Source organism: Hyla sarda, chromosome 9, assembly GCF_029499605.1.
Source record: "Hyla sarda isolate aHylSar1 chromosome 9, aHylSar1.hap1, whole genome shotgun sequence".
Classification (NCBI taxonomy): Eukaryota; Metazoa; Chordata; class Amphibia; order Anura; family Hylidae; genus Hyla; species Hyla sarda.
In genome coordinates, this window is record NC_079197.1 from 56191543 (window position 1) to 56217383 (window position 25841).

General features: G+C 45.0%; 1 protein-coding gene across 5 annotated transcripts in view; it reads left to right on the forward strand.

The window, feature by feature from the left end:
- Nucleotides 1–25841, forward strand: part of DLG3 (discs large MAGUK scaffold protein 3) — a 390374-nt gene that overhangs the window by 171967 nt on the left and 192566 nt on the right. For all 5 annotated transcript variants that reach the window (XM_056540771.1, XM_056540772.1, XM_056540773.1 and 2 more), the window contains 3 exons: nt 3947–4116; nt 23977–24113; nt 24204–24348. In XM_056540771.1, the coding sequence (XP_056396746.1) occupies nt 3947–4116; nt 23977–24113; nt 24204–24348 (452 nt within the window). The remainder of the gene's footprint in view (nt 1–3946; nt 4117–23976; nt 24114–24203; nt 24349–25841) is intronic.

Below are 25841 nucleotides of genomic sequence, written 5' to 3' on the forward strand. Positions count from 1 at the left end.
GGGTAATTTATGGGGTATTTCTAATATTAAGGCCCTTCAAATCCACTTCAAAACTGAACTGGCCCCTGAAAAATTCCGATTTAGAAAATTTTGTGAAAAATTGGAAAATTGCTTCTGAACTTTAAGCCCTCTGATGTTTTCCAAAAGTAAAAACATGTCAACTTTATGATGCAAATATAAAGTAGACATTGTATTTGTGAATCAATATATAATTTATTTGGAATGTCTGTTTTCCTTACAAGCAGAGCGCTTCAAAGTTAGAAAAATGCTAAATTTTCTACTTTTTCATCAAATTTTTGAATTTTTCACCAAGAAATGATGCAAGTATCGACAAAAATTTACCACTAACATAAAGTAGAATATGTCACGAAAAAACAGTCTCTGAATCAGAATGAAAAGTAAAAGCATCCCAGAGTTATTAATGCTTAAAGTGACAGTGGTCAGAATTGCAAAAAATGCTCCCGTCCTTAGGGTTATAATGGGCTCCGTCCCCAAGGAGTTAAAGGAGCATCACATGCATGTAACATACTTCATTTTCTTGAAAAATTTCAGGGTTGCCAACATTTATGGCCATGACTGTATATGGGTAATGGTATTGGAAAATAGTAAGTAAATTGAATAATATTCTATGCAAATAAGTAACATAAATGGATACAATACAAATACGGTACATTTATTAAGATATTGGTGAACTAGGCGGTGTAGTCACAGGGCCCTTGTGACTCACAACCAATACATTTAATAAGTTGTATAAAATACAATCATAAAACAATAAGAATATATAAAATGCTGCTTGTATATATCTAATTTGTTCAGAATGAGCAGAATCTAGAATATAACCAGCCCTAGAACAGTAACGGCCATTTGTGTGATACAGCTTGAACAGTACTTTTTAGGGTAAGCTGGGATTTGTAGTCTCCGTGGGTAAAGTCTTTAGCAAATATTCATATATAGCAGGGCTACTCAACTATTTTTAGCGAGGGTCCACTTATACAGGTCTGTCACTGGTAAAGGTCCGATCAAAGCACTGAGGCCTGTTTCTCACCTAATGGCCGTAGTGCCATGAAGGAAATAGGCAAAATGACTGGAGTCTGGAGGATGTAACTCTACAGTTACCTGTGTTTTCTGAATACTGCCAGAGACTGTACCCTTGAAAATAATACTTCTACACACTGTACCCCTGAATAAAATACTGCTGCATACTGTACCCCTGAATAAAATACTGCCTCATACTGTACCCCCTGAATAAAATACTGCTGCATACTGTACCCCCTGAATAAAATACTGCCACATGCTGTGCCCCTGAATATATTACTGCCACCTACTATACACACGAATACTTGTACACACTGTGCCCCTCGTATATTGCTGCCACACATTTTGCACCCACAAAAATTACGCCTCTGTGCCCCCAGAATACATGATGGCACTGTTCCCCCCAGAATACACAATGCCGCTTTGCCCCCCAGAATACACAATGCCGCTGTGACCCCCAGAATACACAATGCCGCTGTGACCCCCCCCAGAATACACAATGCCACTGTGCTACCACAAACTATGCAACTGTGACTCTTCAGCATCTGCAAACTACAACTCCCATCATGCACAGACAGTCACGATGGGAGTTGTAGTTCTGTAACAACTGGAGAGTCAATGACTGTTCACTTGGGAAATTAGGAGGAGTGTGGAGGATGGGGGGCTGAGTAGTGTGGAGGATGGGGGACTGAGTAGTGTGGAGGATGGGGGGCTGAGGAGTGTGGTGGATGGGGGGCTGAGTAGTGTGGAGGATGGGGGGGCTGAGGAGTGTGGAGGATGGGGGGGGCTGAGGAGTGTGGAGGATGGGGGGGGCTGAGTAGTGTGGAGGATGGAGGGGGCTGAGGAGTGTTGAGGATGAGGGGGGCTGTAGCAGTGTGGAGGATGAGGGGGGGCTTTAGCAGTGTGGAGGATGGGGGGCTGTAGATCTGTGTATGCAGAGGATTGCGGCAGATTCGGGGGACTACTGTGGATGAACTGGATTTTTTTTCCTTTTAATAAAATGGCTAACAAGGGCTGTGGGGAGTGTTTTTAAAATAAAATAATTTTTCCAATGTGTAGTTTTTTTTTTTTTATTGAATTTTCAGGCTTAGTAGTGGAAGCCGTCTTATTGATGGAATCCATTACTATGCTCGGGCTTAGCGTTAGCCCTAAAAACAGCTGGCGCTAACCCCCAACAGGGGTGCTGGGAACAGGCCCACCCTGGTAACATCAGGTTGTTTCAGCCTGGTTGGTATCTTGCTGTGAATGAAAATATAGGGAACCCTATGTGTTTTTTTCATAAATAAATAAAAAAAAAATGCATAAGGTTCCCCGTATTTTTATTCTCAGCCAGATACCAATCAAGCAGCAACAGCCTGACGTTACCAAAATGGGCTAGGCCCTCCCCAGCCTAAATAATGCCAGCCTGTTATCGCACCATTTTTGACGCTCCGGGCCTGTTGGTACCAGCTCTTCCCGACACTCCTGAGACGGAGGGTACTAGGGTAATAATTGGGGGTTAGCGCTAGCTGTTTTGGGGGCTAACACTAAGTCCCGGCTTACTAATGGATTCGTCAATAAGACGGCTTCCACGACTAAGCCTGAAAATTCAATTTTAAAAAAAACATGACACATTAACACAATAATTATTTTATAAAAAAAAACACTCCCCACAGCCCTCGTTAGCCATTTTATTAAAAGAAAAAATCCAGTTGATCACAGTAGTCCTCCAAATCTGCCTTGATCCTCTGCATACACGGATCTGAAACAAGAAGAAAAAAGAAACACAAAAAATAAGTTAAGACATTTTTGGCGCTCTCCGCTGGGGAGAGCACCCATCATGCAATGTCTTCCAAAACAGAGAGCCTCCAATTGTTGCAGAACTACAACTCCCAGCAGAGCCAGACAGCCTTTGGCTGCCTGGGCATGCAGGGAGTTGTAGTTTAGCAACAGCTGGAGTCTCCCTGTCTGGGAAGACACTGGCAGAAAGGTCTGTTCATATTATACAAAACGTACAATGTGAACAGAGCCTTACACCCTTACCAGCCTGGCTCCCGTCTGTAGCTCCGCCCCCTAATGGCATTATCACTAGGGGGCAGAGCTACACTGACCCGGCGGGGACAGGAGCAAGGGAGGTAAGCGGACCTCGTCTTCTGTATACATTATGGGGAGATTTATCACATGTCCAGAGGAAAGGTTGCTCAGTTGCCCATAGCAACAAATCAGCTTGCTTCTTTCATTTTTAACAAAGCCCCTGCAAAATGAAAGAAGCGATCTGATTGGTTGCTATAGGCAACTGGGAAGATTTTTTTTGCACAGGTTTTGATAAATCTCCCCCTATATATAGCTATCTATAGATGTTTATACTGTAGCTGTATATACTGTACACTGCCCAAAGGGGCTATAGGAACAGGGAGTCCTGTCAGTCTGGTGACAGGATTCCCGGCTCTTGTATATTATACATGGGTACACTATGCCCCCCTGTATATTATACGGCCGGGGGAGGTGAGTAGTGATGCTATACAATACATAATTCCTCATCTGCTTACACTTTTTGTACCGGGCGCTCAGCATCCGAACCACAGAGTGGTACTAGAAGACAGTGAAAAAAATGCCACAGGGGACAAATGTGGTTGTTTCCACACACGAGGAACAACTGCCAAAATGCAGGAAAAAGCTGTGGCAGTTTTTCCTGGCGTTTTTGCAGGTGGGAAAAAAACCTCAGTGGAATCCTCGCCCAAACTAGTTGAGAGGACAATGTTTTTGTGCTTTTAATTAGCGCCCAGTCGCCAGTTCCTTTTTGTTAGACTGAAGCTGCGAATGGTGAATACATCTAGTATATAACATCAGTGCTTAATTAAGTTAAGATATTGATAGCCTTTCCTGATGATTTAATGTACCTTACATCCAATTTTCTTTGCTTTTGGTGCAGGGTGACTGATTGTGTCCTGCGAGTCAATGATGTAGATGTAACTGAGGTGGTGCACAGTAAGGCAGTGGAAGCTCTGAAAGAGGCTGGTCCTGTAGTGAGATTGCTGGTTCGACGAAGGCAAAGTCCACCTGAGACTATTGTGGAGGTTAATCTACTGAAAGGACCTAAAGGTCAGTGTGTAAAATATCACTGTCTAGGAAAATAAAATGTATGTGTTTATGCTTAAAAAAAAAAACCTTATTCCTGGGCTGGGCTAAAAATAAAAGGAAAAAGAAAACTTATAATTCCCTGCCTAGCAACTCTTCCTGCTTTTATTCCAAGTGCCTTGCCTTGGGCAGTAAGTGGCTCAGTAATAGCTTTTGTGTATTGATATGAAAGCAGGAAGTGCTGTTCTACAGGGAGTGGGCACCATGGGACAGATCCAGCAGGGAAGAGTATACATTTTTTTTAATTGCAAAGACATTCCATGACTGTACCAACAGTCCTACATCTGGAGCCCCATCATTGGTGAGATTTACAAGGGCACTAGCATGTTCCAGTCTACGTTTTCTTTGCTTAGTAGTGTTCCAGGCCATCTGGCTGTGTAGAGAACTGCAGCTAGTCCCACTTACTCAAATGGGACTGCTTTTCAGTTCTTTGCATAACAGATGGCCAGGTCATCAATGCATTGGGATTTAGAATTACACCAGTGTTGCATCCCCTTGATTCTTAGAATCAGACAGAGTCCAAGAGGTTGTATAATAATAAAAACAATAATAAACTCAGGGAATATCCTACCTGTCCATCATCACTGTTACGCCGAGCGCTCCGGGTCCCCGCTCCTCCCCGGAGCGCTCGCTACACTCTCGCTACTGCAGCGCTCTGGTCAGATCCACTGACCCGGTGCGCTGCGATACCGCCTCCAGCCGGGATGCGATTCGCGATGCGGGTGGCGCCCGCTCGCGATGCGCATCCCGGCTCCCGTACCTGACTCGCTCTCCGTCGGTCCTGTCCCGGCGCGCGCGGCCCCGCTCCCTAGGGCGCGCGCGCGCCGGGTCTCTGCGATTTAAAGGGCCACTGCGCCGCTGATTGGCGCAAGTGGTTCTAATCAGTGTGTTCACCTGTGCACTCCCTATGTATACCTCACTTCCCCTGCACTCCCTCGCCGGATCTTGTTGCCATTGTGCCAGTGAAAGCGTTTCCTTGTGTGTTCCTAGCCTGTGTTCCAGACCTCCTGCCGTTGCCCCTGACTACGATCCTTGCTGCCTGCCCCGACCTTCTGCTACGTCCGACCTTGCTTCTGTCTACTCCCTTGTACCGCGCCTATCTTCAGCAGTCAGAGAGGTTGAGCCGTTGCTAGTGGATACGACCTGGTCACTACCGCCGCAGCAAGACCATCCCGCTTTGCGGCGGGCTCTGGTGAAAACCAGTAGTGACTTAGAACCGGTCCACTAGCACGGTCCACGCCAATCCCTCTCTGGCACAGAGGATCCACCTCCTGCCAGCCGGCATCGTGACAGTCCGGCATCGTGACAGTAGATCCGGCCATGGATCCCGCTGAAGTCCCTCTGCCAGTTGTCGCCGACCTCACCACGGTGGTCGCCCAGCAGTCACAACAGATAGCGCAACAAGGCCACCAGCTGTCTCAACTGACCGTGATGCTACAGCAGCTACTACCACAGCTTCAGCAATCATCTCCTCCGCCAGCTCCTGCACCTCCTCCGCAGCGAGTGGCCGCTTCAGGCCTACGACTATCCTTGCCGGATAAATTTGATGGGGACTCTAAATTTTGCCGTGGCTTTCTTTCTCAATGTTCCCTGCACTTGGAGATGATGTCGGACCAGTTTCCTACTGAAAGGTCTAAGGTGGCTTTCGTAGTCAGCCTTCTGTCTGGAAAAGCTCTGTCATGGGCCACACCGCTCTGGGACCGCAATGACCCCGTCACTGCCTCTGTACACTCCTTCTTCTCGGAAATTCGAAGTGTCTTTGAGGAACCTGCCCGAGCCTCTTCTGCTGAGACTGCCCTGTTGAACCTGGTCCAGGGTAATTCTTCCGTTGGCGAGTACGCCGTACAATTCCGTACTCTTGCTTCTGAACTATCCTGGAATAATGAGGCCCTCTGCGCGACCTTTAAAAAAGGCCTATCCAGCAACATTAAAGATGTTCTGGCCGCACGAGAAATCCCTGCTAACCTACATGAACTCATTCATCTAGCCACTCGCATTGACATGCGTTTTTCCGAAAGGCGTCAGGAGCTCCGCCAGGATATGGACTTTGTTCGCACGAGGCGTTTTTTCTCCCCGGCTCCTCTCTCCTCTGGTCCCCTGCAATCCGTTCCTGTGCCTCCCGCCGTGGAGGCCATGCAGGTCGACCGGTCTCGCCTGACACCTCAAGAGAGGACACGACGCCGCATGGAGAATCTCTGCCTGTACTGTGCCGGTACCGAACACTTCCTGAAGGATTGTCCTATCCGTCCTCCCCGCCTGGAAAGACGTACGCTGACTCCGCACAAAGGTGAGACAGTCCTTGATGTCAACTCTGCTTCTCCACGTCTTACTGTGCCTGTGCGGATATCTGCCTCTACCTTCTCCTTCTCTACTATGGCCTTCTTGGATTCCGGATCTGCAGGAAATTTTATTTTGGCCTCTCTCATCAACAGGTTCAACATCCCGGTGACCAGTCTCGCCAGACCCCTTTACATCAATTGTGTTAACAATGAAAGATTGGACTGTACCATACGTTTCCGCACGGAGCCCCTCCTAATGTGCATCGGACCTCATCACGAGAAAATTGAGTTTTTGGTCCTCCCCAATTGCACTTCCGAAATTCTCCTCGGACTACCCTGGCTTCAACACCATTCCCCAACCCTGGATTGGTCCACTGGGGAGATCAAGAGTTGGGGTTCCTCTTGTTTCAAGGACTGCCTTAAACCGGTTCCCAGTTCTCCTTGCCGTGACCCTGTGGTTCCCCCTGTAACCGGTCTCCCCAAGGCCTATATGGACTTTGCGGATGTTTTTTGCAAAAAACAAGCTGAGACTCTACCTCCTCACAGGCCTTATGACTGTCCTATTGACCTCCTCCCGGGCACTACTCCACCCCGGGGCAGAATTTATCCTCTCTCTGCCCCAGAGACTCTTGCTATGTCTGAGTACATCCAGGAAAATTTAAAAAAGGGCTTTATCCGCAAATCCTCCTCTCCTGCCGGAGCCGGATTTTTCTTTGTTCCAAAAAAGATGGCTCCCTACGTCCTTGCATTGACTACCGCGGTCTTAATAAAATCACGGTAAAGAACCGCTACCCCCTACCTCTCATCTCTGAATTCTTTGATCGCCTCCAAGGTGCCCACATCTTTACCAAACTGGACTTAAGAGGTGCTTATAATCTCATCCGCATCAGATGAATGGAAAACGGCATTTAACACTAGAGATGGACACTTTGAGTATCTGGTCATGCCCTTTGGCCTGTGCAACGCCCCTGCCGTCTTCCAAGACTTTGTTAATGAAATTTTTCGTGATCTCTTATATTCCTGTGTTGTTGTGTATCTGGACGATATCCTGATTTTTTCTGCCAACCTTGAAGAACACCGCCAGCATGTCCGCATGGTTCTTCAGAGACTTCGTGACAATCAACTTTATGCCAAAATGGAGAAATGTCTGTTTGAATGTCAATCTCTTCCTTTCCTAGGATACTTGGTCTCTGGCCAGGGACTACAAATGGATCCAGACAAACTCTCTGCCGTCTTAGATTGGCCACGCCCCTCCGGACTCCGTGCTATCCAACGTTTTTTGGGGTTCGCCAATTATTACAGACAATTTATTCCACATTTTTCTACCATTGTGGCTCCTATCGTGGCTTTAACCAAAAAGAATGCCAATCCTAAGTCATGGCCTCCCCAAGCGGAAGACGCCTTTAAACAGCTCAAGTCTGCCTTTTCTTCGGCTCCCGTGCTCTCCAGACCTGACCCATCTAAACCCTTCCTATTGGAGGTTGATGCCTCCTCAGTAGGAGCTGGAGCGGTCCTTCTACAAAAAAATTCTTCCGGGCATGCTGTTACTTGTGGGTTTTTTTCTAGGACCTTCTCTCCGGCGGAGAGGAACTACTCCATCGGGGATCGAGAGCTACTAGCCATTAAATTAGCACTTGAGGAATGGAGGCATCTGCTGGAGGGATCAAGATTTCCAGTTATTATTTACACCGATCACAAGAACCTCTCCTATCTCCAGTCTGCCCAACGGCTGAATCCTCGCCAGGCCAGGTGGTCTCTGTTCTTTGCCCGATTTAATTTTGAAATTCACTTTCGGCCTGCCGATAAGAACATTAGGGCCGATGCTCTCTCTCGTTCCTCGGATGCCTCGGAAGTAGAGCTCTCTCCGCAACACATCATTCCTCCTGACTGCCTGATCTCCACTTCTCCAGCCTCCATCAGGCAAACTCCTCCAGGGAAGACCTTCGTCTCTCCACGCCAACGCCTCGGAATCCTCAATTGGGGTCACTCCTCCCATCTCGCAGGTCATGCGGGCATCAAGAAATCCGTGCAACTCATCTCTCGTTTCTATTGGTGGCCGACTCTGGAGACGGATGTTGTGGATTTTGTGCGAGCCTGCACTGTCTGTGCCCGGGATAAGACTCCTCGCCAGAAGCCTGCTGGTCTTCTCCATCCTCTGCCTGTCCCCGAACAGCCTTGGTCTCTGATTGGTATGGACTTTATTACAGACTTACCCCCATCCCGTGGCAACACTGTTGTTTGGGTGGTCGTTGATCGATTCTCCAAGATGGCACATTTCATCCCTCTTCCTGGTCTCCCTTCAGCGCCTCAGTTGGCAAAACAATTTTTTGTACACATTTTTCGTCTTCACGGGTTGCCCACACAGATCGTCTCGGACAGAGGCGTCCAATTCGTGTCAAAATTCTGGAGGGCTCTCTGTAAACAACTCAGGATTAAATTAAACTTTTCTTCTGCCTATCATCCTCAATCCAATGGGCAAGTAGAAAGAATTAACCAGGTCCTGGGTGATTATTTACGGCATTTTGTTTCCTCCCGCCAGGATGACTGGGCAGATCTTCTACCATGGGCCGAATTCTCGTATAACTTCAGAGTCTCTGAATCTTCCTCCAAATCCCCATTTTTCGTGGTGTACGGCCGTCGCCCTCTTCCCCCCCTTCCTACTCCCTTGCCCTCTGGTTTGCCCGCTGTGGATGAAATATCTCGTGATCTTTCCACCATATGGAAAGAGACCCAAAATTCTCTCTTACAGGCTTCATCACGCATGAAGAAGTTTGCTGATAAGAAAAGAAGAGCTCCCCCCATTTTTTCTCCTGGAGACAAGGTATGGCTCTCCGCTAAATATGTCCGCTTCCGTGTCCCTAGCTACAAATTGGGACCACGCTATCTTGGTCCTTTCAAAATTTTGTGCCAGATTAATCCTGTCTCTTACAAACTTCTTCTTCCTCCTTCTCTTCGTATTCCTAATGCCTTTCACGTTTCTCTTCTTAAACCACTCATCATCAACCGTTTCTCTCCCAAACTTGTTTCTCCCACTCCTGTTTCCGGCTCCTCGGACATCTTCTCCGTAAAGGAGATACTGGCCTCCAAGAAGGTCAGAGGGAAAACTTTTTTTTTGGTCGATTGGGAGGGTTGTGGTCCTGAAGAGAGATCCTGGGAACCTGAGGACAATATCCTAGACAAAAGTCTGCTCCTCAGGTTCTCAGGCTCTAAGAAGAGGGGGAGACCCAAGGGGGGGGGGGTACTGTTACGCCGAGCGCTCCGGGTCCCCGCTCCTCCCCGGAGCGCTCGCTACACTCTCGCTACTGCAGCGCTCTGGTCAGATCCACTGACCCGGTGCGCTGCGATACCGCCTCCAGCCGGGATGCGATTCGCGATGCGGGTGGCGCCCGCTCGCGATGCGCATCCCGGCTCCCGTACCTGACTCGCTCTCCGTCGGTCCTGTCCCGGCGCGCGCGGCCCCGCTCCCTAGGGCGCGCGCGTGCCGGGTCTCTGCGATTTAAAGGCCCACTGCGCCGCTGATTGGCGCAAGTGGTTCTAATCAGTGTGTTCACCTGTGCACTCCCTATGTATACCTCACTTCCCCTGCACTCCCTCGCCGGATCTTGTTGCCATTGTGCCAGTGAAAGCGTTTCCTTGTGTGTTCCTAGCCTGTGTTCCAGACCTCCTGCCGTTGCCCCTGACTACGATCCTTGCTGCCTGCCCCGACCTTCTGCTACGTCCGACCTTGCTTCTGTCTACTCCCTTGTACCGCGCCTATCTTCAGCAGTCAGAGAGGTTGAGCCGTTGCTAGTGGATACGACCTGGTCACTACCGCCGCAGCAAGACCATCCCGCTTTGCGGCGGGCTCTGGTGAAAACCAGTAGTGACTTAGAACCGGTCCACTAGCACGGTCCACGCCAATCCCTCTCTGGCACAGAGGATCCACCTCCTGCCAGCCGGCATCGTGACAGTCCGGCATCGTGACAATCACTTTATATGATGTAAATAGCCCTTAAAATGGTCACTGTCGCCATTTGATAGCCTATGTGATCTAATAATAATTGTAGTGATCGAGGGACAAAGGTAAGATACCACATAACAGAAGTTATTAGTTATAGAGAAAAATAAAAAAAAAATAAAGCATAACCTTTACTGATACTTGTGAACACACCTAGTAAGGTAAGAATGCTATAGTGACTTAATAGAAATACATCAAAAAGCTAGTCCTCATATGTCAGACAGAGGTGTCACAGAGTATCTTCTCTGACTGATAACAATATGACCAGATTGCAAATTCATTTGTTACATCTATCTATATATATATATCCATATAAATGTATATGTTAGTAGCGTTCTGATATAATACACAGCCAAGATATACATAAAAATCCTATCCAATGCGTTTCTTAGGGACTAACATTGTATGTAACAAAAAACAATTAAAAAGGAACAGTCCCATAGTAAAATGTTTAACCATCAGCGACTGTTCTCCACCAAAATGCTGCATGTGCAAACTCCATATAAACAGTTAATTACCTTTGACTCAGGGATAAACCCTGAGCCACTAGTACCCTTATTATTCCCACCCCTAAAACATAGCTTTTATTAAACACATGTAAAATATATTTGCGGTGAATATGGAACTCTAAAACCACAGTCTCAGCTGGTGTGTCTGTCACTATTCACTTACACTTAGTATAAGTTTTGTCACTCATAGTGCTCAACTCTATAGTGCATATACACCAGTGGTCTGCAGTACCACAGTTTTAGTTAACACCACCAGAGACTGACTTAAAAACAGAAACTATGCCCCCTCTACATGTTTCACTGCTATCGCAGCGTCCTCAGGAGGAATAGGTATCACTCCATATAAAGTCCTATTACGTGGTATATATGTGTAATTATAAACCAAAGTGGACTAGAATTCCATGATGATAACAAGATGAGATGCAACAATTTGAGGTACAGCATTGCAAACCTAGAATCAGCCTTTGTATGATGAATTTAAGAAAAAGAAAATGTGCTCATAATGTTGGCCGTATTAATAGTATTGATGCATATCTTCCTGCTCAAAAAACTTCTATGATAAAACTTTGGACATAGTGAAACAGACCTCCAAACCCTTGTATAGATATATATGTGGTGGTCTTGGGTGTTGCGGTGAATATATTGGTGTTAACCCTTAATTGTCATGATGCCAGGGTGCGGTTTCCTAAATGTAATGGTCCTACCGCCTCCCGTCCCACAAATGGCAGGGAGAAATAACGGAATGTCCACAGCAGATTTTATGAATATTTTATGCAACGGCATGGAACATAACAGTCTTTGTGAGAGAGATAACTGTGGTACAAGTTCCTCACAGGTTTGCTGGGACTCCGGGATCAATGAGCTTTGATGCTAGCCGCTGTGCTACTATTTTTAGGAGATTTGAGTTTCTAGTAGTCACACAGGATTTAGTATATTGAGTTTGGATAGCTCACGTTTTTTTTGGCTGCTAGGTATTAGGCTTCAGGCCTAGCTTGAATTGATGCTGAAGATATGAGATGTGCTTGCTGTCATGTACAGGTCTCAAGAGAGAGAATTTAGTGGCTGCAGCCCCTTATATATTAAGGGGGGTGGGACAAAGCTCATTGGTCAGCAGAACCTGTCAGTCCTGACCCAGTGAACTCTGGGTATCCCATGACCCAAAGGTCCTTAAACCATAATACAATTCAATTAAAGGCACATGACCTCTAAGGTCCTATACAGAGGTATTCCTATATAAAATATTAAATATATATATATATTTATACATTAAATACCATTTATATGAGGCAACTAGGGGTTAGCCCTACAAGAGAGCCTTATTGACATGGAGGGACTCTGGCTGAGGGGACTTTAGACAAAGGGACAGGACCAGGTCCTGTACCGGGATACCACAAACCCCCTTACTTAAAACAAGTCATCCTCGACGTAGGTCCCCAAAGACAGAGGGACGAAAAGACCATAAGGCCAGACACAGTCCTGGGCATAATTGCAAATGTCCTTGATCAGGCTGTAGATAAACAACAAGATAGAGTCCTTGTACATATAGTAAAATGTCCATACAAGCTCCAACATTTTTATATAAACCAATTATATTATCTGAGGTTATCTTCTGAGTTTAACACATAAGTCTATGCATTAGGTAAATGATACATGACAATTGATCTATATTTTTCTCTATATATATTTTTCTTCTTCGGAACTGAAAGTATGTATAATGAGGGTGAGGCTTCTACATACCATTATAAATCTCACATATTATTTTTTCTTCCAGTAAATAGTATACCATAAATGTATTATACCACACACTTTTCCTAGAGTTATAGACTTGTTGCAGATTGGGTTGCCTGAGGCTTTCTGCCCAATGCCTTAGCTACTAGGGTCTATATGTACCACACTCTTACCCCTAGAACTCTGAACTAGATAACAATTACATAATGTTACCTTTCTGGATATGTGCATTTTTATTGAGCTACAGGAGCAACTTCTGGCCAGGAAGAGCATCCTGAACACGTATTAGACAAAATAACATATTAGTGCATAAACAGTGATATGGAACTGAGATGTAGCATGTTACAGTCCCTAAGAAATATTTTTGTTGTTTTTGTGAGAAATTTTTCTGAATTATGTGTACTGAATTTTATGGGGAAGTACACTAGTGATAGTTATGAAATGTACTATGTGTACACTATATTTTATGAGTGCAGTCAGTCTTGATATCTGAGGGAAATGTTTCCTTGGGTAGACCTTTGAGATCGACGCAACACCACCTCTTGGGTTTAAGGAGTATCTTCTTCTCTCATCAGAACTCTTGTGACTTCAGTCTCAGAGGGCCCAGCTTGAGGGCTGGACGCAGGGGATGCACTTAACTCTGGACTGAGAGAACCCATTGGGATTGGTGAAATTGGTTCTGATCTTTCTGGAGTTTATACGGGAGACAAACTTATAGCAGACGAGGAAACCAGAGACAGCTGTGCTGGAACTGGATGGGGCACGCCACAGAACATTGCAGGTTGATGGGGTGAGAACATCGGAATATCCATTGACGGATGGATCCCTTCTCCTGGGACATATTGTCTCCCGGGTCTAGCAGCTGTGGGAGCAGGAGGAGGCGGTTATGGTAGGTCCTCTCTGAGACACAATTTAATCCTGTTCAGATGAACCACCTACGGTCCAAATCCAGTCTTCTGGACTTCATAGACGTCTGAGCCTGGGTAGGGCACGGCTTTTATCGTATACGGTTCCATCTCCCAGATGGAGTCTAGCTTGTGTGTTCTGGAAAACTTCCTCAGCCAGACTCTGTCTCCCATTTGTAACGGTTTAGCAGATGCATGGCGGTTGAAGTCTCTCTGCTGACGTTCTTGGGCCTCGCCCATTTTCTTCCCAACAATCTCCTTAGCTTCCTGAATTCTCCTTTGATGGTCTGAGACCCCGTCTTGTGAGGTCTGTGGAGAATTGTTGAAGGGTGCTTGCAGCCCAAAGGCTCGGTCCTTGGGAAGTTGCCCATGTCGCCCCATCATGAGGAAGAAGGGAGTGTACCCTGTGGCGCAGTGGATGGTATTATTGTAGATCTCCAACAGTTCAGGCAATAGCCGGGGCCACTCTTCATGCTTGGATACTGACGCTGCTCGCAGCATGTGTATGAAGACGTGGTTGATGTGTTCGCAAAATCCATTCCCCTGGGGGTGGTAGGCCGTAGTCCCGAGCTTCTTGCAGTCGTGAAACTGGCACAGCTCTTGTAACAGTTGGGCTTCAAAGGCTGTTCCCCAGTCCGTGAGGACTGCCTCCGGACATCCCAGGGTCTGGACCCAGTTGGAATAGAACATCTGCGCCGCAGTCTTCGCCGTGAGGTCCTTGACAGGCACTACCACTACCCACTTGGAGTGGTGGTATACCTTGGTGAGGGCGTAGGTGTATCCAGACCTTATAGAGGACAAGATCCAAGGCGACCAGCTGGTTGGGTCTTTCGGTTTGGATGGGATGAAGGGGTGCTCTCGCATTCTTGCGGAGGTTCTTGGTGACGTTGCAGACAGTACATTCCCCACACCACTTTTCAATGTCTCCTCGCATCCCTACCCAATAAAACCTCTGTCTGATGGTGGCTTCAGTTATGTTGATCACAAAGTGTCCCGATCATGATAGGCATTCAGGACCATGGCAGCATCTCTTCTAGGGATCAGGTTCTGATGGAGTCGTTCACCAGAGACTGGATCCAGTGAGTTCCTGTATAGCAGTCCTTTGTGAATAAACAGTCGGTTTCTTTGGTGCCACAACCTCTTCAATTCAAGTCACACTGTGACCGGCATAGATAGATTGGTACTTTTTTTTTTAAGTCGGTAGTCCAACCGATACCCCATGAATCGACTCTCCTCTTGTAGAGTCTTGCACGTATTGAGGTCCTCAGGAACCTTGGTAGATCCAGGTTCACCGTCTTCTTGAGTAGTCAGAACATTTTGACTCACAAACCTTTAATAGAATGGGGGCATCTCCACGTCTTCCCACTCGTCCTCAGTGGGTGGTTCTTCACCAGGAGCCATATGGGATAATACATCAGCATTCACATTAGACTTGCCACTTCTGTATTTAATGTTGAAGTCGTAGTTGGCCAATCTGGAGGTCCAACGCTGTTCAATGGCTTCCAATTTTGTGGTATTCAGGTGTGCCAACTGTTTGATGTCATTGTACACAGTGAAAGGGGTGGCTGCTAGATAGTCTTTAAACTTTTCGGTAACTGCCCAGACCAAGTCAAGGAGCTCCAACTTGAAGTAACTGTAGTTGGCGTCATTCTTCTCTGCTCCTCGCAAGTGTCTGCTGGTGTAGGCTATCACCCTGACCCTTTCCTTCTTGTACCTGGGATAGAATAGCTAACAGGCCTTCAAAGCTGGCATCTGTGTACAGCCTGAAGGGCTGACCATAATCGGGATACGCCAGGATAGGCGGCTCAGTGAGTAGGTACTTCAAAGCTTGGAACACTGTTTCTTGTTCCTCAGCCCACTGGATCGGGAGTCTTCCGTTGTAGTTCTCTTTCGCGGTACCCCGGAGAATGGCTGTATGGGGTCAAGCAATTTGCGCGAAGTGAGGCATGAAGCACCGGTAGTAGCCAGTGAATCCCAGGAAGCTTCTGATGTCCCGCACCGTGCGTGGGGTAGGCCAGTCCTTGACAACACTCACTTTTTCTTGGTCAGGCTGAACGCCTTCTGCGCTGACCATATGTCCAAGGTAGTGGACCCGTGGCTTCAATAGATGACACTTAGAAGGTTTAATCTTCAGCCCGTGTTGAATCAGAACTTGAGACACCTCCTTCAAATGGTCCAGATGCTCTTGATAGGTCTTATAGTAGACAATGACATCGTCCAGATATGGTAACATGCTCTGGAAGTTGAGATGTCCTAGGCATCGTTCCATTAGGCATTGAAAGGTGGCAGGGGAATTGCATAGCCCAAAGGGCATTCTCTTGAACTCGAAGAGCCCCATCAAGGTCACAAACGCGGTCTTCTCGCGGTCTTCTTCCACCATCGGCACTTTCCAGTATCCACTGGTCAAGTCTAGGGAAGTAAGCAGCTGATCCCAGGGCAGTCAGAGATTCCTCAATCCGAGGTAGAGGGTAGGCATCTTTGTGAGTGACGTTATTCAGCTTCCAGTAAAGTTGCTCGTCGTGTCTAAAGTAAAAGTAAACTTTGCCGGTTAACTCAGTGGAGCTGTTCGGGACTGCCGCGATAAAAGCTTGCAGGACAGCTGGAGGGTCCCTACCTGCCTCCTTGCTGTCTGATCAGTGTAGAAGATCAGTGTGTGCAGTGTTATAGCCCTCTATGGGAGCTATAACACTGCAAAAATAAAAGTGAAAGAAAAGTGTTAAGATCATTTAACCCCTTCCATAATAAAAGTCAGAATCACCCCCCTTTTCCCAATAAAAAAAAAACTGTGTAAATAAAAATAAACATATGTGGTATCGCCGCGTGCGTAAATGTCCGAACTATAAAAATATATTGTTAATTAAACCGCACCAAGATAGTGTCTTTTTGGTCAATTTTTATACCATAAAAAAGGGAATAAAAAGCGATCAAAAAGTCCAATCAAAAAAAATGATACTGATAAAAAAAAGTCAGATCACGGCGCAAAAAACTGAGCCTTCATACATCCCCATATGCGGAAAAATGAAAAAGTTATAGGTCCAGAAGAGGACATTTTTAAACGTATACAATTTCCTGCATGTAGTCATGATTTTTTCCAGAAGTACGACAAAATCAAACCTAAATAAGTAGGGTATCATTTTAACCGTATGGACCTACAGAATAAAGATAAGGTGTAATTTTTACCGGAAAATGCACTGTATAGAAAAAGAAGCCCCCAAAAATGACAAAATTTAATTTTTTCTTCAATTTTGTCGCACAATGATTTTTTTTTCCATTTCGCAGTGGATTTTTGTGTAAAATGGCTAATGTCACAGCAAAGTAGAATTGGTGGCGCAAAAAATAAGCCATAATATAGATTTTTAGGTGCAAAATTGAAAGTGTTATGATTTTTAGAAAGTGATGAGGAAAAAATGAAAATGCAAAAACGGAATATAGCCTGCGTCATTAGGGGGTTAAGGGGGGTGGGACAAAGCTCATTGGTCAGCAGAACCTGTCAGTCCTGACCCAGTGAACTCTGGGTATCACATGACCCAAAGGTCCTTAATCCCTTAAGGACTCAGGGTTTTCCCGTTTTTGCACTTTCGTTTTTTTTTTCTCCTTACCTTTTAAAAATCATAACCCTTTCAATTTTCCACCTAAAAATCCATATTATGGCTTATTTTTTGCGTCGCCAATTCTACTTTGCAGTGACATTAGTCATTTTACCCAAAAATGTACGGCGAAACGGAAAAAAAAATCATTGTGCGACAAAATCGAAAAAAACCCGCCATTTTGTAACTTTTGGGGGCTTCCGTTTCTACGCAGTGCATATTTCGGTAAAAATTACACCTTATCTTTATTCTGTAGGTCCATACGGTTAAAATGATACCCTACTTATATAGGTTTGATTTTGTCGCACTTCTGGAAAAAATCATAACTACATGCAGGAAAATTTATACGTTTAAAAATGTCATGTTCTGACCCCTATAACTTTTTAATTTTTCCATGTACAGGGCGTTATGAGGACTCATTTTTTGCGCCGTGATCTGAAATTTTTATCGATATGATTTTTGTTTTGATCGGACTTTTTGATCACTTTTTATTCATTTTTTTTATGGTATAAAAAGTGACCAAAATACGCTTTTTTGGACTTTGGAATTTTTTTGCGCGTACGCCATTGACCGTGCGGTTTAATTAATGATATATTTTTATAGTTCGGACATTTACGCACGCGGCAATACCCCATATGTTTATTTTTTTTTTTTTTTACACTGTTTAATTTTTTTTATGGGAAAAGGGGGGTGATTCAAACTTTTATTAGGGAAGGGGTTAAATGACCTTTATTAACACTTTTTTAAAAAAAAATTTTTGCAGTGTTATAGGTCCCATAGGGACCTATAACTCTGCACTCACTGATCTCCTATGCTGATCACTGGCGTGTATTAACACGCCTGTGATCAGCATTATCGGCGCTTGACTGCTCCTGCGTGGATCTCAGGCACGGAGCAGTCATTCGTCGATCGAACACCGAGGAGGCAGGTAAGGGCCCTCCCGGTGTCCGATCAGCTGTTCGGGACGCCGCGATTTCACCGCGGCGGTCCCGAACAGCCCGACTGAGCAGCCGGGATACTTTCAGTTTCACTTTAGAAGCGGCGGTCAGCTTTGACCGCCGCTTCTAAAGGGTTAATACCGCACATCGCCGCGATCAGCGATGTGTGGTATTAGCCGCGGGTCCCGGCCGTTGATGAGCACCGGGAGCGAAGCGATATGATGCAGGATTGCGGCGCGATCCCGCTTCATATCGCGGGAGCCGGCGCAGGACGTAAATATACGTCCTGCGTCATTAAGGGGTTAAACCATAATACAATTCAATTAAAGGCACGTGGCCTCTAAGGTCCTATACAGAGGTATTCCTATATAACATATTAAATAACACTTTCCTCAAATCTGGTCTTTTGTATGCTCTGAAAAAATGGTGAGAGAGCGTATATAAAGAATTGTGTATATACACAGTTGGTACTGAAGTAGAAACAATATGTATTATATTAAAACATACACATATTTATTGATGTAATTGTCTTTGGCAACTGCCTGCAGGGCCCTTGCAGCAGTGTCAATAGATACAAACAAATGTAAAATTAATAAAATAATATATAAAAATTATTATAACAATTATTATGCAGATAAGTTAAGAAATTCCATAGTATACAATCCAAAGGATAGGCAGCGATTTTGAATGCAATATTGCACAATTTGGAATCCAGTGGGTAAAGTTCAGTATAGCTTAGAGAGATTCAAAAAGTCTTATGTAATGAACAAAGTTTGGAATTGCAGGACAGTGTTGGCTTACCTGTCCTGGCGGGATCCCACGGTGCTCTCACTACTTACCCACAGTGGCTTCCAAACCGGACGTCGAGTCCAGGGCCGGACTGGGTGTGAAAACCAGCCCTGGAAAAAATTACATACCAGTCCCATAGTGTTGCGTCATTATACCAGCACGTCGTCATTTTCTTGTTCATAATAGGCAAAATCATGCATTTTAAAGCATATTAGTTTCCCCCACATTAGGTGCAGTATAGTTCCCCCCACATTAGGTGCAGTATAGTTCCCCCCACATTAGGTGCAGTATAGTTCCCCCACATTAGGTGCAGTATTGTTCCCCCACATTAGGTGCAGTATAGTTCCCCCACATTAGGTGCAGTATAGCTCCCCACATTAGGTGCAGTATAGTTCCCCCACTTTAGGTGCAGTACAGTTCCCCCCCCCACATTAGGTGCAGTACAGTTCCCCCCACATTTGGTGCAGTACAGTTCCCCCCACATTAGGTGCAGTGCAGTACACTATGTCAGCAGATCCTCATCCTCTGTATGACGACGATAATCATTATAATACTGCCAGATACTGTGCCCCAAATAAAATACTGCCACACACTGCACCCACTGAATGTAATACTGCCACACACTGCACCCACTGAATATAATACAGCCATACACTGTGCCCCAAATATAATACAGCCATACACTGAGCCCTGAATATAATACTGCCATACACTGCGCCCCAAATATAATACTGCCATATACTGAGTCCCGAATATAATACTGGCATACACTGCGCCCCAAATATAATACTGCCATACACTGAGCCCTGAATATAATACTGGCATACACTGCACCCTGAATATAATACTGGCATACACTGTGCCCTGAATATAATACTGCCATACACTGAGCCCTGAATATAATACTGGCATACACTGTGCCCTGAATATAATACTGCCATACACTGAGCCCTGAATATAATACTGGCATACACTGCGCCCCAAATATAATACTGGCATACACTGAGCCCTGAATATAATACTGCCATACACTGCGCCCTGAATATAATACTGCCATACACTGCGCCCTGAATATAATACTGCCATACACTGCGCCCTGAATATAATACTGCCATACACTGTGCCCTGAATATAATAATGCCATGCACTGTGCCCTGAATATAATACTGCCATACACTGAGCCCTGAATATAATACTGCCATACACTGGGCCCTGAATATAATACTGCCATACACTGCGCCCTAAATATAATACTGCCTTACACTGCACCCTGAATATAATACTGCCATACACTGCGCCCTGAACATAATACTGCCATACACTGCGCCCTGAATATAATACTGCCATACACTGCGCCATGAATATAATACTGCCATACACTGCGCCATTAATATAATACTGCCATACACTGCACCCTGAATATAATACTGCAATACACTGCGCCCTGAATATAATCCTGCCATACACTGCGCCCTGAATATAATACTGCCATACACTGCACCCTGAATATAATACTGCCTTACACTGCACCCTGAATATAATACTGCCATACACTGCGCCCTTAATGTAATACTGCCATACACTGCGCCCTGAATATAATACTGCCATACACTGTGCCCTGAATATAATATTACCATGCACTGTGCCCTAAACATAATACTGCCATTAGTCTTTGGATTAGCCTTTGGATAGGGGATAAGTTATAGATTGCGGGGGGTCCAAGCATTGAGACCCCCCACAATCTTCTGCACGGGGACCCAGTCATTATGCCAGAAGCCGACGTCTGACCCCACAGGAAGCCGTGGTTGGCACGCTCCCTCCATGTATCTCTATGGAGTATACGGAGTGGTGTGTCGGCCGGCACTTCGTGCGAGGTCGGCATACCTCTTTTCCAGCTGACTGCCAAGGCCCGTACTGGAGATCACGGGGGTCCCAGCGCTTGGACCCCCCCACAATCTATAACTTATACCATATTCTTTGGACCCCGCATCTATCAATCATGCATATACACCTCCCCCCTTATCCTCGGTTTCCTCAGCCTCACACCTCCCCAAACCCCCCCATCCTTGTTATCCTCACCAACACCCCCCAGCCTCCCCCCCTTCAATCATAAATATATACCCCTCCCCTCATCCTTGGTCCTAACCCCCCAGCCTCCCATCAATCATAAATATACACCCCCCCCCCCTCATCCTTGGTTTCCTCAGCCTCCCCATCAATCATAAATATACACCCCCCTCATCCTTGGTCCTAACCCCCCAGCCTCCCCCCCATCAATCATAAATATACACCCCCCCTCCTCATCCTTGGTCTTCACCCCCCAGCTTCCCCCCATCAATCATAATTATACACCCCTTCCTCCTTGTCCGTCACCCCCAGCCCCCCCCATCAATAATACATATACAACACCCCCCTCTCCTCAGTCTTACCTTAATCACATGCAGATCCGTCCCGTGCTCAGCAGCAGTTCCGGGCTCCCAGCTTTACGGCATGAAGAAAGACGCAGGGGGGAATGACGCCGCACGTGACATCGCACGTGACTCCCCTGCGCTCCCAGGGCTACGGACAGACAGAGTGGACAGGGTGGCAGACAGAGAGGGCGGACACAGACCGGAGTGGGCAGCAAATTTTCAGCCCCCCACCCCGGACTGCGGACCTGGCCGCCCCTAAGCGGGCGCTTGGTCCGTCTAGTTATAGAGCCGGGCCTGCAGGCGGCCTATGCGGCCGCCTGTGCAGCCCGCTGGTCCTATTTTCATGTAGGGGCCTGGAGCCCCTACGTTAATCAGACCCCAAAGCGGCCCAGCGGCCCACCGGGATTGTTCCCAGTAGGCCAGTCCGGGCCTGGTCTAGTCGTTCCTTGGGAAGGTGAGTCGTCAGCACCGGTGAGCCAGGGGAGGGAGAGGTCTGCTTGTCGGCGTGGTGATGCGAAGTTCTATGCGCTATGCGCATCAGGATGTCTACTTGCCGGCGTGGTGTTATTTATGTTTATGCGCTATACGCACCAGGAGATCTGCTTGCCGGTGTAGTGATCTGAAGTTTTGTGCGCTGTGCGCACCAGGAAGATCGACTTATCTCTGTAGTATGGTTCGTGCGCCATGGGCATCGGGAGGTTATAGAATGCTGCAAATACCTATAGATTGCTATGGGTATAAAGGCTAGACGCGTTTACAGACCGGCTGGGTCTCTTTTTAAATAGCATGCGCATAGCGCATGGAACTTCGCATCACCACGCCGACAAACAGACCTCTCCCTCCCCTGGCTCACCGGCGCTTACGACTCACCATCCCAAGGAACAACTAGGCGTCCAGTTCGGAAGCCGCTGTGGGTAAGTAGTGAGAGCGCCGTGGGATCCCGCCAGGACAGGTAAGCCAACACTGTCCTGCAATTCCAAACTTTGTTCATTACATAAGACTTTTTGAATCTCTCTAAGCTATATGGAACTTTACCCACTGGATTATATATTGTGCAATATTGCATTCGAAATCGCTGGCTATCCTTTGGATTGCATAATATGGACTTTCTTAACTTATCTGCATAATTATTTTTATAATAATTTTTATATATTATTTTATTAATTTTACATTTGTTTGTATCTATTGACACTGCTGCAAGGGCCCTGCAGGCAGTTGCCATAGACAATGACATCAATAAATATATGTATGTTTTAATATAATACATATTGTTTCTACTTCAGTACCAACTGTGTATATACACAATTCTTAATATACGCTCTCTCACCATTTTTTCAGAGCATACAAAAGACCAGATTTGAGGAAAGTGTTTCTCTTCTCACTTTCAATATTATTTTCAGGTCGCATAGGATACGCGACCTTATACATCAGTACTCATCTGGCATAATTAAGCTTTATCAACTTGTCTTTTGTGGTTAGAGCTACCTTTTCTCTCTATAATATATATATATATATATATATATATATTTATACATTGAATACCATTTATATGAGGCGACTAGGGGTTATCCCTACAGGAGAACCCTATTGACATGGAGAGACTCTGGTTGAGTGGACTTTACCACGTATATATAACAAATGGATTTGCAATCTGGTCATATTAAAGTCAGTCAGAGAGGTTACTTTGTGGCACCTCTGTCTTACATACGAGGACAAACTTTTAATGCATTAATACTTTTATTAAGTCACTATAGCATTCTTACCTTATTGCCAGGTGTTTTAACAAGTATCAGTAAAGGTTATGTTTTGGTGTTTTTTCTTTTCGATTTTTCTGCATATTTGATCTGTAACATATTAAGAAATTGTTCAATTTACTAAAAAGGACTCCTTATCCCAGTAAAAGAGCTCTATAATCTTGGCCACTAGGTGTCGCACTTCCCTGCAATCTCCTAGCCATTGCCTGCTGAATTGTTTCGGTAAGTCTCTAGTAACAGAGAGACTAGACTGAAACTCAGGAAGTGGGGCAGGAATAAGCTACTACTATGTGCGGGTAAAAGTAAATCAAGGCGTCATCATGTCACAGCAACAGGAGTTCAATGCTTACTATAACACCTTATTTGCTAAGCTACTGCTGTTTTTTTCCTTTCTGCTCACATAGTACCTTGCAAAAGTGCATCAATAACTCCATCTCCCTCCACATGCCATCTATATTAGTGTACTGTAAATCATCACCCAGATTGTTAAGTCCGTTACACTTTCACTAGCAGCAAGGAACAGGTGCTGTGATTGGCCAGACAACTAAGGGGAAACAATATTTGTGTGTGTACGACTGGCAAACAGCCCAGCTCTGTTCCTGCCTCCTGAAATTTGGAGAATGAGAAACAGACAGACAGGAGCTCAATAACAGCAGTGAGAGGATTCAAATCCCTTTGTCGCTACTCTAAAGGGTTAATCTAGCAATTCTATGCAGGTATATAAAAACATCTCTTGAAATTACATGTAAACTTGAAGGGATTTTACAATACCATTGACCCAAAAGTAATTGCAATTACAATTGACCATGATGGTAAATTACCAATAAAAAGCCTTGTAAACGGAATTTTAACATGATTAGGGATATGAAATGATAGCAATATTCACCTGGAATTTGCATTTTTTAACTTCATCTGATTATTTTACAGGGCTAGGGTTCAGTATTGCTGGAGGCATTGGTAACCAGCACATTCCAGGGGACAACAGTATCTATATCACAAAAATCATTGAAGGGGGAGCTGCACAGAAAGATGGAAGACTACAGATTGGTGACAGACTTTTAGCTGTGAGTTACAACCTGTTTGAACAAAATTCAGTAAAAGGAGCGATTTTGGCTTCTTTTCATTAATTTATGTTATCTCTCGTTTACTCATAGGTGAATAATACCAACCTGCAGGATGTCAGACACGAGGAAGCTGTGGCTGCACTAAAGAACACCTCTGACATGGTTTATCTCAAAGTAGCTAAGCCCGGCCCTGTTCATCTCAATGAGATTTATGCTCCCCCTGACTATGCTAGCAGTGAGTATAATATTGATATAGTACTGATTCTAGTGAGGAAAAATTAGGGGATACTTATAACAAAAAAAGGCAAAGGTTTAGTTGTTCAGTAAGCGTAAGTACAGTGCACCAATCCCTGGTTTGTATTGAAATGATCAAGTAGCTCCTGCTGTGGCAGGTCAGATAGCTTTGCATTGTTTTAAAGTGTAACTGCCTTAACAAAAACATTTCATATATGCATACACTCCATTATTTTCTTCTTAATGTGTGCCTGTCGTTAACAAAAACTTTTGATGTAATGTAGATTATAACATTATCTGTTTATTTGTAATATACGGTATATTGGTTAAAAAATGTGGACATTTTTGTCCCTTCAGCTGTTGTGAGGAGACCAAATAAAGGAAGTATGGGTGGACAAGCAGGGCTCTGTCCTCTGAGGACAAGCAGGGCTCTGTGCAGTGAGGCTCTAGGACATGCTCACGGCTCACACATCAGGATAATTAACAAGCCAGGAGCCAGCACAGAGCCCGGTTTGTCCTGCCTACACTTCCTGTGTTTGGTCTCCTTCCAGAGACACGCAGGCAATAGCTGCAGGGGCAGCACTTTTTCGCCTAAAAATATACAACATTTTTAATCAATGTAAATTACAAATATACATATAATGTTATTATCTACATTATATCAAAAGTTTTTGTTAACGACAGGCACACTTTAAGAAGAAAATAATGGAGTGGATGCATTCTTCTGTATGATCTGCTCTATGATATGCTGTATGCAAAGTAGGGGAGTCAGCATTATCTTAGGTGGCAGATCTTTGTGCATAGTGCTAGATGAGGTGATTTTCCCAAATTCCAAAACAAACCAGATGTACCAATGTAATATAGCCATTTGTTGTCAGTAAGTTTTTAACATATTTCTCTAAAAAAAAAAAAAAAAATAATAATAATAAATTAGTATTGCCACAAATATATGGTTTGAATTTTGTCACTTACACACCATCACATGTAGGTGTGAATGTGAAGAGTTAATCTATTCCCACTCACTTAGTGTTGCATGCATCTTTAAAGGGGTTATCCAGGAAAAAACTTTTTTTTTATATCTATTAACCGGCTCCGGAAAGTTAAACAGATTTGTAAATTACTTCTATGAAAAAAAATCTTAATCCTTTCAGTACTTATGAGCTGCTGAAGTTGAGTTGTTCTTTTCTGTCTAAGTGCTCTCTGATGACACGTGTCTCGGGAACCACCCAGTTTAGAAGCAAATCCCCATAGCAAACATCTTCTACTCTGTGCAGTTCCCAAGACAAGCAGAGATGTCAGCAGAGAGCACCGTTGCCAGACAGAAAACAACTCAACTTCAGCAGCTGATAATTATTGAAAGGATTAAGATTTTTTAATAGAAGTAATTTACAAATCTGTTTAAGCGAGTTGATATAAAAAAAAAAAGCATAGTGATTTTGGTCAAGACAGATTTTGGCACAACTATAGATCGATATGTCACACTGTAGCAATTGT